Source organism: Panthera onca, chromosome A2, assembly GCF_046562875.1.
Source record: "Panthera onca isolate mPanOnc1 chromosome A2, mPanOnc1 haplotype 2, whole genome shotgun sequence".
Taxonomy (NCBI): domain Eukaryota; kingdom Metazoa; phylum Chordata; class Mammalia; order Carnivora; family Felidae; genus Panthera; species Panthera onca.
The window spans coordinates 8,892,068-8,908,493 of record NC_138340.1 but is presented as its reverse complement, the minus strand read 5'-3'; the positions used below and the strand labels follow the sequence as shown (position 1 = coordinate 8,908,493).

Sequence of the window (16,426 nt, the reverse complement as noted above, 5' to 3'; positions counted from 1 at the left end):
GAAAAAATAAGATATTCCAGTATTACATCCCATTTGTTAATAATTTTGATTTCACTTTTTCTTCCCCTGGGAGTGCGTTGTAAGTTTCTGAGGCCTGGTCTTTAATTTTGGGTGATTTCAAATCTGCTTAGACTGGCAGAGAGGAAGTATCCAAGCAAGACTGATTATTTGCAAAACAATGTCTTGCCTTGAAAACAATAATTAGTTGACATCTTTCTTTCCCCCCAAAGGAATAGATATTTGGGATTTTCTGGTCGAACTAGTAAATATGCATTACAGTTTCTTCCCTCCTTACCACATAAACATGGAGTTTGAGTGATTTTGTGCAAACATTGAGTTTCAGTGATGTTGGTTTGTGTCGTATAGCATATAATGGTGGTCCTGGGACGCCTGGGTGGCTCAGTCGTTAAGCGTCCGACTTTAGCTCAGGTCATGATCTCACAGTCCATGGGTTTGAGCCCCATGTCAGGCTCTGTGCTGACAGCTCAGAGACTGGAGCCTGCCTTGGATTCTGTGTCTCCCTCCCTCTCTCCCCCTCCCCCACTCATGCTCTGTCTCACTCTCAAAAATAAATAAACATTAAAAAAAATTCAACAACAACAACAACATATAATGGTGGTCCCAAGCAACTCCAGGGAGCATAGAGGCATGTGACTCAGGTCAATGACCTGAGTAAGACTGTTGGAGTCACTGCTTTGAATTCTCCTTCAATTCCCAGAATAGAATTGGTAGATCAGAGGATAATTCAGTTTGTAGTTTTTTGAGGAACTGTCATGTTGTTTTATATACCATCAACACGATTTTATATTCTCAGCAATAGTACAACAAGGGTTTCAAAGAGTATTTTCGTTTTCCTGATAGTGTCAGTTAAGGACAAAAGTCCCTAATTTGATGAAGTCCAAATTTGATGAAGTCTATTGTTTTTTTTCCATTCTTGCCCTCGGTGTCTTATCTACGAATTCTTTGCCAAATACAAGTCTAGAATGGTTTCCTATGTTTATGTGAGTGTGTTATCGTTGTCATTTAGGTCTTTATCCTTTCTGGTAAAGTATTGTATGTGACGTCCTGTAAGAATAAAACCTCTTTCTTTTGCTTACAGCTATCCAGTTGGCTTAGCACAAATTTATGAGAAGAATATTCTTGCCCTATTCTTGGCTTCCACCACCCCACCCCACCCCCACACACAAGAAATCAGTTGACTATAGATGTATAGGTTTATTTCTCAAATCTAAATCTATTCCACAGATCTATAGGTCTACCCTTATGTCAGTATCACACTCTCTTGATTACTACTGCATTTCTCAAAGTTGTGACCTTAAGAAATGTTAGCCCTACCATTTTGCTTTTCTTTTTCGAGACTGCTTTGGTTATTCTGGTTCCCTTGCAACTCCATATAATTTTAAAAACCAGGTTGCCAATTTATATAAAGGAATGAAGTGGGATCATGACAGGTATGGTGTTGAGTCTCTAGACCATTTTGGGGGCGAGTGCCATTTCAAAATGTTAAGTATTCTGATCCACTTTCCCATTTATTTACACGTTTATTAATGTCTTTCCCCCACGTTTTATAGCTTTTTGAGTGTTCACTATGTACTTCTTGTGCTAAACTATCCCTAAATATTTTATTCCTTTTGATTTCATTGTAAATGCCTTTCCTCACTTCATTATCAGATTGTTCCTTACAAGTGTATAACACTTTGATTTTTACATATTGATCTTGTATCCAAGCAATTTGCTGAACTCAGTGATCGGTTTTAGGAGGGTTTTTTTTAATGTTTATTTATTTATTTTTTTTTTTTCTTCAACGTTTTTTTTTTTTTTTTTTTTTTTTTAATTTATTTTTGGGACAGAGAGAGACAGAGCATGAACGGGGGAGGGGCAGAGAGAGAGGGAGACACAGAATCGGAAACAGGCTCCAGGCTCCGAGCCATCAGCCCAGAGCCTGACGCGGGGCTCGAACTCACGGACCGCGAGATCGTGACCTGGCTGAAGTCGGACGCTTAACCGACTGCGCCACCCAGGCGCCCCTGTTTTTTTATTTTTTTATTTTTAGACTTTTCTAAAGATAAGGTATCTCAGTGGGAGGTAGAAATGCCATTACATCTTCCTAACCAATCTTAATGCGTTTCGTCTTTTTATGGGTAACAGCTTTGGCTAATATGGCCAGTACACCCCCAAATATAAGTGGCAAGAACAGATATCCTTATTTTGTTCCTTACTTCAGGGGAAAGCACCCAGTCTTTCACCACTAAAAATAATTTTAGTTTGGGGTTTTCACAGATGTTCATAACGAGGCTAGTTAATTTCCTTCTATTCCTGGTATGCTGAGTGCTTTAATCATAAAAGCGTATTTCATTTTGCCGCTTATTTTCTCTGAGGCTAATGAGATCTTGCCATTTTGCATTTTACTCTATTGATATCATTCATTATTACACTAATGGATTTTGAGATATTAACCCAAGCTTTCATCCCTGGAATATATCCTACTTGGTCATGGTACAGAATTTTACATATTGCTGGATCAGGTTTGTGGGTTCACAAAATGAGCGTGAAGTGTTCTCCTCATTTTCTTTTTTTTTTTAATGTTTAGTTTTGAGAGAGAGAGAGGGGGAGAGAGAGAGAGAGAAAACAAGAAAGTGAGGGAGGAGGGGCAGAGAGAGAGGGAGACACAGAAACTGAAGCAGACTCTAGGCTCCGAGCCTTCAGCAAAGAGCCCTATGTGGGGCTCAAACTTGTGACCCAGGAGATCACAACCTGAGCTGAAGTCCAACGCTTAACCAACTGAACCACCCATGCACCCCGTCTACTTATGCACTTCTGGTAGGAATATAAATGCATGCCGCCATTGTGGAAAACAGTATGGTAGTTTTAAAAAAATTACAGAGTGTTATTGTATGATCCAACAATTCCACTTTGAGTGGATAACCAAAAGAATTCAAAATATGGACTCAAACAGATATTTGTTCATCTGTGTTCACAGGAGCATGATTTACAGTGGCCTTAAGGTGGAAGAAACCCAAGCGTCCATCAACGGACGAATGGATCAACAAAATTTGGTATACACATACAAGCAGAATATTATTCAGCTTTAAAAAGAAATGGGGGCGCCTGGGTGGCTCGGTCGGTTAAGCATCCGACTTTGGCTCAGGTCACGATCTTGCAGTCTGTGAGTTCAAGCCCTGCGACGATGGCTCAGAGCTGTGCTGACAGCTCAGAGCCGGGAAGCTGCTTCGGGTTCCGGGTTCCGTGTCTCTTCTTTCTCTGCCCCTCCCCCACGCCTGCTCTGTCTCTCAAAAATGAATAAATGTTAAAAAAAATTTTTTTTAAAGAAATGAAATTCTGACACATGCTACAGCATGGGTGAACCTTGAGGACATTATGCTAGGCGAAACATGCCAGGCAAAAAAAAAAGACAGAAAAACTGTATTATTCCACTTAAATGAAGTGCCTAATCAAATTCATAGAGACGGAGCAAATTATGGTAGCTGTCAGGGGTTTGGGGCACAGGACAATGGGGATTTGTTGTTTAATATGTATACAGTTTCAGTTTTGCAAGATGATTTGCAATTTCTGGAGATTGGTTTCACAGGGTAGTTCACACTAGTAAACTACTTAAAAATGGATACAAAAAATGGGGTGCCTGGGTGGCTCGGGAGGTTAAGCATCTGACTTCCACTCAGGTCATGCACAGTTTGTGAGTTTGAGCCCCACATGGGGCTCTGTGCTGACAGCTCAGAGCCCGGAGCCTGCTTTAGATTCTGTGTCTCCTCTCTTTCTGCCCTTCCTCTGTTCACACTCTGTCTGTCTCTCTCTCAAAAACTAAATAAATGTTAAAAAAAAATTTGTAATGGATAAAATGTAACTAAACACAGAATCCACAGAAAGAAATTTTTGTAAATAATATAACTGAAGAGTACTCGTATTAAGAATATATCGGGGTGCCTTGGTGGCTCAGTCGGTTAAGTGTCCAACTGTTGTTGGTTTCGGCTCAGATCATGATCTTGAGGTTCATGGGATCTAGCCCTGAGTAGGGCTCTATGCTGATGGCACAAAGCTTGCTTGGGATTCTCTCTCTCTCCTCTCTCTCTGCCTCTTCCCCCTACTCATGCACGCACTCTCTCTCTCTCTCAAAATAAAAAATAAACATTAAAAAATAAAATTGCAGTAAAATCTACATTAAAAATATTTGAGAGAGAACACAAGCAGAAGAGGGGTGGAGAGAGAGAATCTGAAGCAGGCTTCAACCCAGTGCAGGACCCCAGATGGGGCTTAATCTCATGACTGTGAGGTTATGACCTGAGCTGAAATCAAGAGTTGCACGCTTAACCGACTGAGCCACCTGGGTGCCCCCATAAATAAAATGTTGAAAGTAAAAAAGAATACATAAAGAAATCCTACAATTCAAATAATCTACATTTAAAAAGTCAAGGGATGTAGGAATACCTGGCTGGTTCAATCGGTACAGCATGCAACTCTTGATCTCAGGGTCATGAATTTGAGCCCCATGTTGGGTGTAGAGATTACATAGAAATAAACTCTGGGGAGCCTGGGTGGCTCAGTCTTGATCTCATGATTTCTTGGGCTTGAGCCCTGCATCAGGCTCTGTGCTGGCAATGGGGAGCCTGCTTGGGATTCTCTCTCTCTCCCTCTCTCTTTGTCCCTCCTCCACTTAAGCGGTCTTTGTCTCTCTCAAAATAAATAAATAAACTTAAACGCATTTTTAAAAAAAAAGAATGGGGGCGCCTGGGTGGCGCAGTCGGTTGAGCGTCCGACTTCAGCCAGGTCACGATCTCACGGTCCGTGAGTTCGAGCCCCGCGTCAGGCTCTGGGCTGCTGGCTCGGAGCCTGAAGCCTGTTTCCGATTCTGTGTCTCCCTCTCTCTCTGCCCCTCCCCCGTTCATGCTCTGTCTCTCTCTGTCCCAAAAAGAAATAAAAAACGTTGAAAAAAAAATTAAAAAAAAAGAATGAAAATCTCTAAAAAATTTTAAAAATGAAAAGTCAAGGGACGTGCATAGATATTTTCCAAGAAAGATTTACAAATGGCCAAGAGCACACAGAATGGGGAAAGGTGGTCAAAAGGTACAAACTTCCTGTTATAAAATAAATAAGTCATGGGGATGTAATGTACAGCATGGTGACTATAATATAGTTCATAGTACTGTATTATATATTTAAAATTTGGTGAGAGAGTAGATCTTAAATGTTCTCATTGCAGGAAAATAATTGTAACTACACACGTGATGAAGAATGTTAACTATACTTTTTGGTAGTGGTCATTTCTCAATATACACAAATATTAAATCACTGTGTTGTATGCCTGGCACTAATATAATAAGTCAATTGTATCTCAATTAAAAAAATTTTTTTTGATGTTTATTTATGTTTGAGAGAGAGAGGGACAGAGTGTGAGCAGGGAAGGGGCAGAGGGAGAAGGAGACACAGAATCCGAAACAGGCTCCAGGCTCTGAGCTGTCAGCACAGAGCCCGACGTGGGGCTCAAACTCATAGACGGCGAGATCATGACCTGAGCTGAAGTTGGACGCTTAACTGACTGAGCCACCCAGGCACCCCAATTGTATCGCAACTTTTAAAAAGAATGAAGTATTGATATATTCTGCAACACAGCATTCCCTGAGAAAATTATATCAAGTGATTGAAGTCAAACACAATGACGACATATTATATAATCCCATTCCTATGAAAGTCAACAAATATGGAATTTTACATAGACAGGAAATAAGTTAATGGTTGTCTAGGGCTGGCACTTGAAGGAGATAAGCAAGAAGATAGGACAGTAATAAGTAAAGTGTATAGAGTTTTCTTTTTAAGAGATAAATACGTCCTGAAATGAACTGTGGTGATGATTGCATGCATCTATGTAGGTACTGGAAACTGATGAGTTGTAAAAATTAAAGGGGTCTATGGTTATAGTATGTGAATTGGATCTAAATAAAGTTGTTCAACTCTTCAACAAATGTTGGGACAGTGTTGGGAAAACTGGACAGCCACATGCAAAAGAATGAAACTGGACCACTTCCTTTCACCATACACAAAAACAAGCTCAAAATGTATTAAAGACCTAAATGTGAGACCTGAAACCAAAAACATCCTTGAAGAGAGCATAAGCAGTAATCTCTCTGACATCAGCCATAGCAACATATTTCTAGTTTTGTCTCCTGAGGCAAGGGAAATAAAAGCAAAAATAAGCTATTGGGACTACAACAAAATAAAATTTCTGCACAGCAAAAGAAACAACAGAATTAAAAGGCAGCCTACTGAGTAGAAGGGATTTGTAAACGACATATCTGGTAAAGTTTTAGTATGCAAAATACATAAAGAACTGACACAGCTCAATACCCCCAAAATAATGCAATTAAAAATGAGCAAAAGACATGAACAGGCATTTCTCCTAAGAAGACATTCAGGTGGCCAACAGACACATGAAAAGATGCTCAACATCGTTCATCATCAGGGAAATGCAAATCAAAACTACAATGAGCTATCACCTCACACCTGTCAGAATGGCTAAAATCAAAGACGCAAGAAAGAGCAAGTGTTGGGAAGAATTTGGAGAAAAAGGAACCCTCTTGAGCGGTTGGTAGGAATGCAAACTGGTGCAGCGACTGGGGAAAGCAGTATGGAGGTTCCTCAAAAAATTAAAAATAGAACTACCCTATGACCCGGGAATCACACTATTGGGTATTCACCCCCCCAAAATACAGAAACACTAATTCAAATGAGTAAAAGCACCCCTATCTTTAGGCAGCATTATTCAAATAGCAAAACTATGGAACTAGCCCAAGCAGCCATTGATAGATGAATGGGTAAACAAAAAGTGATATCTATCTATATCTATAATGGAGTATTACTCAGCCATTAAAAAAGAATGAAACATTGCCATTTGCAACAACATGGGTGGAGCTCGAGAGTATAATGCTAAGTGAAATAAGTCAGCCAGAGAAAGACGTATACCATATGATTTCATTCATATGTGGAATTTAACAGACAAAACAAGCAGAGGGGAAAGAGAGAGAGAGAGAGAGAGAGAGAGAGAGAGAGAGAGAGAAGCAAACCAAGAAACAGACTCTTAAGTATAAAGAATTAATTGATAATTATCAGAGGTGAGATGGGTGAAGGAATGGGGTAAATAAGGGATAGGGATAAAAGAGTACATTTATCATGATAAAAAATAACATAAAATGATTTTTTTTAATTTTTTTTATTTTTTTCATTCTTACATCCAATTTTATTGTCTGGACAATGACAAACATGCACATTTTAAATATTCGGTGTATGTAAAAATAAAATGATTTTAAAAAAAGAAATGCCCACCCTAAGGTTGTTCAAATAAGTAGATATATGCATTAAGAGTTTTGCTTTCTAGGGGCGCCTGGGTGGCTCAGTCGGTTAAGCTTCCCACTTCAGCTCAGGTCATGGTCTGGTGGTTAGTGAGTACGAGCCCCACGTCTGGCTCTGTGCTGACAGCTCAGAGCCTGAAGCCTGCTTGCGATTCTGTGTCTCTTTCTCTCTCCGCCCCTCCCCTGCTCACACTCTCTCTCTCTCTCAAAAATAAATAAACATTAAAAAAATTAAAATAAGCACTTTTTAAGTTAAAAAAAGAGTTTTGCAATCCAATCTCTTAAGCATATTAATACTTTCCAAGAACGTCCCATGTTTACATAACTTTTTCTTGTTTCTTGTTATATCAGTTAAAACAGTAATCGAATTACCTTATAGGGGTATTCTAGCCTTTTATACATCAAGGTTCTCTAAGTATACATTCAAACGATGACCTAAAAATAAATTTTCTTTCAGTGTAAAACGTACACCTGAGAATTCAGTCAATGCCTCTTACAACTGTGGTAGGTCTTTCGAAGAGTCCCTGCCCCCAGCTGAGACTGGGGCTCCGATTTTCCATCCCAGCCAACAGGCTTGGAAGGCAATAGGCTTTTTAAACTACGAAATAAGGATGGGGAAGCATCGGGTGGAAGACCCAACGCTGTCAATGGTCAACGATCAAAATGGAGCCAGGTGACTTTTAAGGGTCTGTACTTGCAAAGAAGGGTCACAGTTCCAGCAGCTGGCGTTCCACGGACCCCTTACCTCTGGCCTGCTCTCACTCCGGAGGGAGTGGGTGGGCCTTGCAACCTGTCCAATCAGGGGAGACGTCAGGGCAAGGGGGTGGGGCGACGCTCCGCAGGCGCGCCGCGGGAGGCTTCTGGCTCCCGCCATTGTTTGGATCGCGGGTCGCCTGCGCTGGAGTCTTCCACGTCGCTGTGCCTCGGGTTCTGTCTTGCTGAGCCCTGGACCTTCCTCGGAAATCGTAGGTAGGACGCCGGGAGACACAGGAAAGCTAGAAATGGTGAGTGGGCAGGCCCGGGCTTCCGGAGAGGGGGCGGAGTGCTGGGTGGAACTGGCCGGAGCTGGCCGTGGCGTGAACTGGCCTCCTTGCGGACGACTCTGAAGTGTGAGCACCCATAGGTGGCGCCGCTCGGACCTCAGTCCCGTCCGCGCGTGGCCAGGGGGCTGGGCCGGCCGCCGGCACCCCGACGACCTGTGCGGTCCCTGTGCGCGGCAGCTTCGGCCTTCGAGCCTCCGGACAGCTCCGCGCCTGCAGCGCCGGGTCTCTCCGGATGGTGCGGTGACCGTGGTGACGGGGGGCAATCGTGTCCGGCTCTCTGGTGTCCGTGCGCGGGAGTTGCTAAGTGTGGCCTTTGGGGTCTCCATTCCCTCCTTTCTCTTCAGAGGGGACCGGCTTTCTCCTGAGTTTTCTAAAATTTGGGGAAACCGTGAAATCCACGAGCCTGTCGCGGCACCGTCGCCCCCCCCACCCCCCCACCCGCCGCGTCCAGCCCTCCCTGGGACTGGCATTCGTTGCCTAAATTAACTTCCAAATCCCTCCTGGCCCGCATCCCTCCTCCAGTTCACAGCGTCTTTATGAACTATTCGTTCTCTATGGCGCCTTTTAAACAGACCCGATACTTCATTTGTTGATCATTTTCCCGCTGTCAGTGGATGGCTCTCTTAAAAGGGTTTAGTTTTTGTTCCTGGATATTTTACGGAATAGAAAAGTAGCGAAAAACTGCCCGGTACAACGTGGTATGAAATCCTTGCGCCTCTCCCCCCAGGATCTTTCCTGGGCACAGACATCCTATGGGAAGTCTTTTGGGTGGCGGTTCCTCTTTGAAACTTTACTGGGTGATGTGCCCGACAGCACAGCCCCTCCCTGCCTTGGTTTGTCACATTTGAAACATTTCTTCAATTAATTTTAGTCTCAAGTTTTTCAGTGAATAAAAACGTATTTAAATTTTTTTTTTAACGTTTATTTTATTTTTGAGACAGAGAGAGACAGAGCATGAACGGGAGAGGGTCAGAGAGAGAGGGAGACACAGAATCTGAAACGGTCTCCAGGCTCTGAGCGTTAGCACAGAGCCCGACGCGGGGCTCGAACTCACAGACCGTGAGATCATGACCCGAGCCGAAGTCGGCCGCTTAACCGACTGAGCCACCCAGGCGCCCCTATAAAAACGTATTTAATCCATACAACGCGAAAAGCAGTTGTGAAGTATTTCCAAAGAGTCAAGAAAGGAGTGAATTTCAGGGGGGAAAAAAAAAAAAAAAAAAAAAAAAAAAAACAACATTTCTGGGATTACACCTCAGGTATTATTATAATTTTTTTTTTTTTTTTTTTTTTTTTTTACTTTTTCCCTCCCTTGAGTGTGTTACTAATATTCTGAGGTCTGTTCTTTGATTTGGACGAGTTGGGATGAATTTCCAAGGCTTAGACTTGCAGACCTGTGGTGTTCAGCTATGATTCATAGCTTGTAAAACAGTTTGTTCTCATGGAAATAATTAACGTCTTATTATTTTTTTAGTTTTTGTGAATGCGGTTCATACTTGGGAGGTTTCTTGTTGAGCCAGTTTATTAAGGGCCTTACAGTTGTTGTTGTTTTTTTTTTTTCCCTCTCCTTTCCACATAAACACTGGGTTTGAGTGATTTGCTGGATTGTTCAAACACTGGGTTGATGTCATTTAAAATATCTCTGGTGGTGCGAATAAATAAAAAATAAAATAAAATAATACAATATCTCTGATCTCTGGTGGTGCAGAGCAATGCCAGTGGCAGGCAGAGGCTTCCGGATGGTCTGTCCAAGCGTTGGCCCCCCCTTGAGGCTGCAAAAGGAAGTTCATGGTGCCCAGTTTTTCCTCCTGGAGCAGTACCTCCCCTGCCAGTGTGTGGGGCTTCCGGAGTTCATTCCCGTGGCTGCTCAGGTGTCCTTTCCGCAGACTGACCCACCTCGGGACTTCTGTCTCCACCAGGGGAGTCTACAATGGAAACTTTTTTTTTTTTTTTTTTTTTTTTAAGTAAGTGGGGCTTGAACTCATGAGGCCAAGCTCAAGAGACACCTGCCGTACCCATTGAGCCAAACAGGGGCCCCTAGAATGTGAAACCTCCCGAATGTGGCTTTCCTTCTATCCTATGGGAAGCAGGCTGCTCATAAGAGCTGATTCTGATCTTTCTTTCCTTTGGGTTCCTTTGCTGCTTGAACAGTACAGCCCTTTGGCTCTGGTTTCCTTTGGCACTTGGGCTCAGAAACTCTTAAGTTAACTTGATTGAGAGGTAACGTGAGGAAAGCAAGAAAATTGTGGAACTAAGTAGAATCTGTACTCTGTTTAGGCAAGAGAACCTCAACATGTGAGAGGCATTCAGTTAAGTTTTCTTAAGGTCATTGAAAATTTTTTTTAATGTTTATTTTTGAGGGATAGAAAAAGCACGCACGGGAGGGGCAGAGGATCTGAAGCGGGCTCTGCACTGACAGCAAAGAGCCTGACGCGGGGCTGGAACTCCCGAACCGTGAGATCATGACCTGAGCTAAAGTTGGACGCTTCACTGACTGAGCCACCCAGATGTTCCTGAAGGTCATCTTTCATTTTTGGATCAGTTAGTGAATGCACTTTTCCCTAAAGAACATTGGCATTTAACAGGCTAAAGCAAATGAATTTCTATTTCAATTGATGTGAGGAAAACTACCCAAAGTTTATGTAAATATTTGAAAATCCAGTGCATTGAAGGAGCTAAGCTCAAATTCCTAAAATATTGTAATATGCTACTCGCTCCTGGAAAATGCCCGGAGTGTGATACAGGGGGGAAGGGCAGACTGATACTCTGTGTCCTTCCAGTTAGGCATTTGAAAGTTTTCATTTTGTATGGTTTACACTTTTGTAAACTTTAGTGTTTAGTTATATTGTCACATGGTTTCCTGTGTATAAAAGTTAAAATGAAATCAAGACTGTTAGTGTAATATACGTAAATTTCTCTATATTTTTTAAGTAAATTTGTAAGATAGCGAAGTGTGACTTAAGAAAATCACTGTGAACAAATCCTAGTTCCTTCCAGCACTGTGAAGCCCAGCCACCCCCAAATACACAGTTTTAATCGTTTCTTGAGCCTCGTGTTAGGGTTTCTTTATATTCAACAAGCAATTGCGAATGCATATTTTTCTTAACCTATGTTTGTCCTTGTAATGAGCAGTCAGACTTTGCAATTTTGGATATTTTAGTGCTGACAGCTTAAGCCTCTCCCTGCCCTCTCCACTCCCACCTCCCTTGCTCCTTGTGCTCCCCGTTGGATGAGCTGATGAGAAAGCCTGGGTGGTCCCTCCTCTAGAACAGGTAGGAGATTCCAACCAGAAAAGCCCCCGCCTGTGTGCAGAACTCTTGCCCCCGCCCGCTCCCCAACCCCAATGGACTCCTTACCCAGCCAGGCTCATTTCTGTTCTCCTGAAGCCATTTCAGAGCTGCCTTCACAGGCAGCCTTGCCCTGAGACCTCTGTTATGTGAGTCCTAAGCCTTTTCCGACTGTCTGGGTGTCTGTGTACAATGTTGTTGGGGCTACATCGCCATTCCCCTCAATTTCTGAACCACTTCTCAGCAGGGAGCCATAACAGTTGGCACCGTGAGCAGCGTGTCCACATGTGACCCCCATTCCATGGGTCTGTCTTCTCTTGCTGTAAGTTGCTCCCTGATGGTGGCATGTACTGCCGGGGGCTGGTGAGCTCGTGCTGTGACCTGTGCTGTCCTGTGTTGCGTCGGTGACCCAGCAAGCCTCAGTTCTAGACTGAGCCAACCAGAGTTGGCACTTGTGAGAATTTCTAGGCTTTTGGGAGCAGGACTGTCGGATTGGGGCCCTCCTTAAAGTGGTCCTGGGTCCATGTCTTTGCTGGTTTCTCTCCCTGTGTTAGAGTGAAGCTGTGACAGAGGCTGGGTTGGCCCCTGTATGCCCTGTGGAAAGAGGTGGCCTCATTCAGCGTTTACTCCTGGGAGAGCAGACATTTGGAAAGAGAAAGAAGAAAGGGTGAAAGGCAGCCAGTAAGTGGTGGGCTGAGTCCACACTCCGAGTACCAGATGGTTGAATGGGACCTTTGAGTACCTCTGCTGCTCCTGCCCCTGCCTCTTCTGCAAGAAATATCCTGACTCTGCGGATTTGAGAGGACAGCATCCATGGCACCCTTTGACACAGCATTGGAATTGGTTCAAAGCTGACGTAAGCTCCTTGTCCTTAAACCCATGAAAGCAACCAGTTATCATGGGGAAGGCTCCTATCCCTGATGGCACGGATTTGAGACTCTCAGGAGGAAACCTTTTATAAACACCAGGGTAGAAAGGCACCCCCTCTGCTAAAGTATATCCAGGGACAAAGAAAACAAAAGAGGGATGCTTGAGGAAGGGACTAATAGATAAAGTACTGAAACAAAGGACCACAATTTGACTGAATTGGAAATCCAAAATGTACAAAAAGAATTTATACAACAGAACAGGTAAGAATTCACTGCTTGGCTTTTCAGCCTCTGTAACATAAGTTCTGGATCAATTTTGCTATCTAATGTAATGTACTAACTCAAGAACCTTTAAGCAGTCAGTCAATACTAGGTCTCAAATTATACCTATACCTAGGATCCCACTCCTGTTTAAACAGGGTACCCCTGATGGTCTCATGGCAGTCACTGAATAGGATATAGGGGAAAAACAGCACAGCTGTTTCTTCTTGACCGTCAGAACTATGGTCTTGTCGAAATCCTCCATGGACATAGCCCTGGTTGTTCTAAAAGAACCCAGAGTGATCTAGGAAGCTCTGAACCAATGATTCATAAATTAAAATTAAATAAAGCCATCGGCACTTATAAATTATCTTGACAAAATGGGACCTCACGGATTTGCCGTCTAAATTGAGTAGTTAATATGGCTCAACATAAATTGCTCAGGCCCTTGAAGGAATGAAACCACATATAAAACCTGTTTAGCGAGGGGCTGATTATTCCCAGTGCTTCTCCTTTGAACAGCTGAATTTGACCTATTCTTACCTGGAATAAATGAATGACACCTCACAGTGGATTGCTGTAACCTTGTAAACGTGGTCACGCCCAACAGAGGTCTATATCCAGTCTCCAACTTTATGGAAATTACTGACTCAACCAATCAACAACTGGGTAAATCTGCTGTCACAGATTTGGCTGGGTCTGTTCTGTTCAGTGTTTATCTAAAGAGCAGTTGCCTTCACTTTGCAGGGACATAGTATACCTTTACTGGGTTATCCTCATGGATCTTCAACAGCTTTGCCTTCCCACACAATTGTAGTCAAGATCTGAACTGCATCCTTGTTTCTACAAGAACACAGGTGTCACGTTATATTAATGAACTCCTCCTCCTCCTCTGAGAACATACTAGAGAGACAAATATTGAGAAAAGGAGCTAGCAAAATTTGGATGGGACATTGTCATGCATAAAATGTGAGGCCTGGTCAACCATGTTATTGTACCGGAAATTGTTTGATCATCTGACACCTGCTCCTTCTCTAACATCATGAGGAAATAGCTGTTCTCCCTAGCAATACCCCAACCTCAACGACGTTCTTTTGTTGTTCCGGAAGTAACATATTCCTTGTTTACAAATTTTACTTGAACCCGTTTATGCTGTTATTTACAAATGGGCACCTGTACCTCAAAAGGCTGGAGGTTTTTCAAATTGCCATTGAACTGGCACTCCTGGTCGTGCCCACAGAGACTTCTTCACTGTAGATGATTCATTGGCCTCCTTTCACGCCTCCTGGAATTACCCATGATGGCCTTGGAAAAGGCCTGCTCTGTTACCAGCTTGAGACATTATGGGGCAAACCTTGGACCTATGAGATAGCCGCCTGCGGGAGGGGGTGACCTATTCTCTGCTCCATCTCTTGCAAGATGTCTTAGTACTGAAATAAGCCCCTCCCTTTCCCAGGCCCCTGGCCTCCCCGAGGAGCTCCATAGGAGTACCTGAGTGAAAAGCAATGGTAGTCCGTAGACTTTAGGTATGACATCACCACATTTGTACATGGTGGAGCATAGGCAGAATTGCTCATTTTTTTTTTTAATTAATTAATTAATTTAGAGAGAGAGCGAGGGCGAGAGCGAGAGCAAGAGAGAGATTGAGAGAGAGAGAGAGAGAGAGAGAGAGAGAATCCCAAGTAGGCTCCGCACTGTCAGCACAGAGTCCAACACGGGGCTTGAACTCACGAACCGTGAGATCATGACCTGGGCCGAAGCTGGACACTCAACCAACTGAGCCACCCAGGCGCCCCAGAGTTGTTGCTTTTTATGTCTTAATTGGGATGTCTCACTAATAACTGGACCCAGTGGTCATTACTACTGACCACACATCCAGTAGTCATTTTAGCACCAGGCAACAAGACATTATCTTCATCTGTTTACTAGTCTTGAGTGATTCTCTGAGTTGCCCCTTTGAGGTGAAAAGATTCTAGGAATCTTATGCCTCCACCATCCCCAGTGTAAATCAAAGCAACACTTGTCCCTACATATACTAAGGCCAGAATACAAGACCTTGCCAGGACACTTATCTAGGTCTGAGTCAAGATGCTACTGACAGTAACAAAGACAGACATTTCATTTCTCAAAGTATACTGTGCTGGGTGCTCTAACAAGGCATTCAGTGGAAGTTGTTTCTCCTCCCTTCCAAGTCTCGGTGCAGGCTTCATAGAGCACCGTAATGGCTTACTGAAATAAGTTGAAATTATTGAATGAAAGATGGTCTATGCTTCTCATGGATCAGTTATCAGGTGTGAATATGAATGTGTCTGTCTTTTTCTTTTCCTAGTAGACTTTTTTAACTTTAAGAGAATTTTAACAGAAAATTTAATCAGAAAATACAGAGGCTTCCCACATAATCCCTCTGCCTTGACAAGGTTTTTCCTATATTTTATATCTTGTATTGTTGTAATACCCTTGTTCCATTTGTTGAACCAACTTTGATGCATGAAAGTCCTTGTTTTACAATTAAGGTTGACGCTGTGTCATATAGTCTCGGGTCTTTAGCTAATGTGAAATGATGTGTCTCCATCATTTCTGTATCATATAGAATACTTTCACTCTTTGGAAAAATCTCCTATTCCCTACCTCGTCATTCATCCCTCCCTCCCACCCCATATCCTGGTAACCAGAGATCTTTTAATGACTTTTAATTTTCTCTTTTCTGAAATGTCATTCCCTTGGAATCATTCAGTGTGTAGCCTTGTCATATGGTTTTCCTGCACTTAGAAATATGACTTAAGGGGCGCCTGGGTGGCTCAGTCGGTTAAGCGTCCAGCTTCAGCCCAGGTTATGATCTCACAGTTCGTGGGTTTGAGCCTCACATCGGGCTCTGTGCTAACAGAACAGAGCCTGGAGCCTGCTTCAGAGTCTATGTCTCCCTCTCTGTCTGCCCCTCCCCTGCTCACGCTCTGTCTCTGTCTCTGTCTCTCAAAACTGAATAAACTTAAAAAAAAAAAAGGAAATATGATTTAAAATTTTCTTCATGTCTTTTGGCTTGATGAGCTCATTTCTTTCATCACTGAAGAATATTTCATCCTGTGGATGCACCAGTGATATTTTCTATCAGTTCACCTATTGAAATTATCTTGGTTCCATGTAAGTCATGACAAGTATGCATAAAGCTCCTATAAACATTTACATGTAGGATTTTTATGAACCTAAGTTTTCAGCTCCTTTATGTATATTTGAAATGTATAATTGCTACATAGTCTGGTAAATGTGGCCTTAGTGTTAAGAAATTGCCTTTCTTCCAAAGTAGGTATATCATTTTCTGTTTCCACCAGCAATGAATGAGGTCACCTGTTGCTTTCCATTTTTCCAATTGTTTGGTGTTCTAAGTGTTGTTTTTTTTAATGTTTATTTATTTTTGAGACAGAGAGAGACAGAGCATGAACGGGGGAGGGTCAGAGAGAGAGGGAGACAGAATCCGAAGCAGGCTCCAGGCTCTGAGCCGTCAGCACAGAGCCCGACGCGGGGCTTGAACTCACGGAACGTGAGATCATGACCTGAGCCGAAGTTGGACGCTCAACCGACTGAGCCACCCAGGCGTCCCAGTTCTAAGTGTT

General features: G+C 42.9%; 1 protein-coding gene across 2 annotated transcripts in view; it reads left to right on the top strand.

Annotated features, from left to right (window-relative positions):
* The first annotated feature begins 7,837 nt into the window (after window positions 1–7,837).
* LOC132678239 (zinc finger protein 670-like) overlaps window positions 7,838–16,426 on the top strand; it is a 39,759-nt gene continuing 31,170 nt past the window's right edge. Inside the window, exon 1 of one of the 2 annotated variants that reach the window (XM_081791724.1) lies at window positions 7,838–8,362. In XM_081791724.1, coding sequence (XP_081647850.1) covers window positions 8,360–8,362 — 3 coding nt within the window. In that variant the 5' untranslated portion in view covers window positions 7,838–8,359. The remainder of the gene's footprint in view (window positions 8,363–16,426) is intronic. The other variant, XM_060630321.3, reaches the window with a different exon arrangement.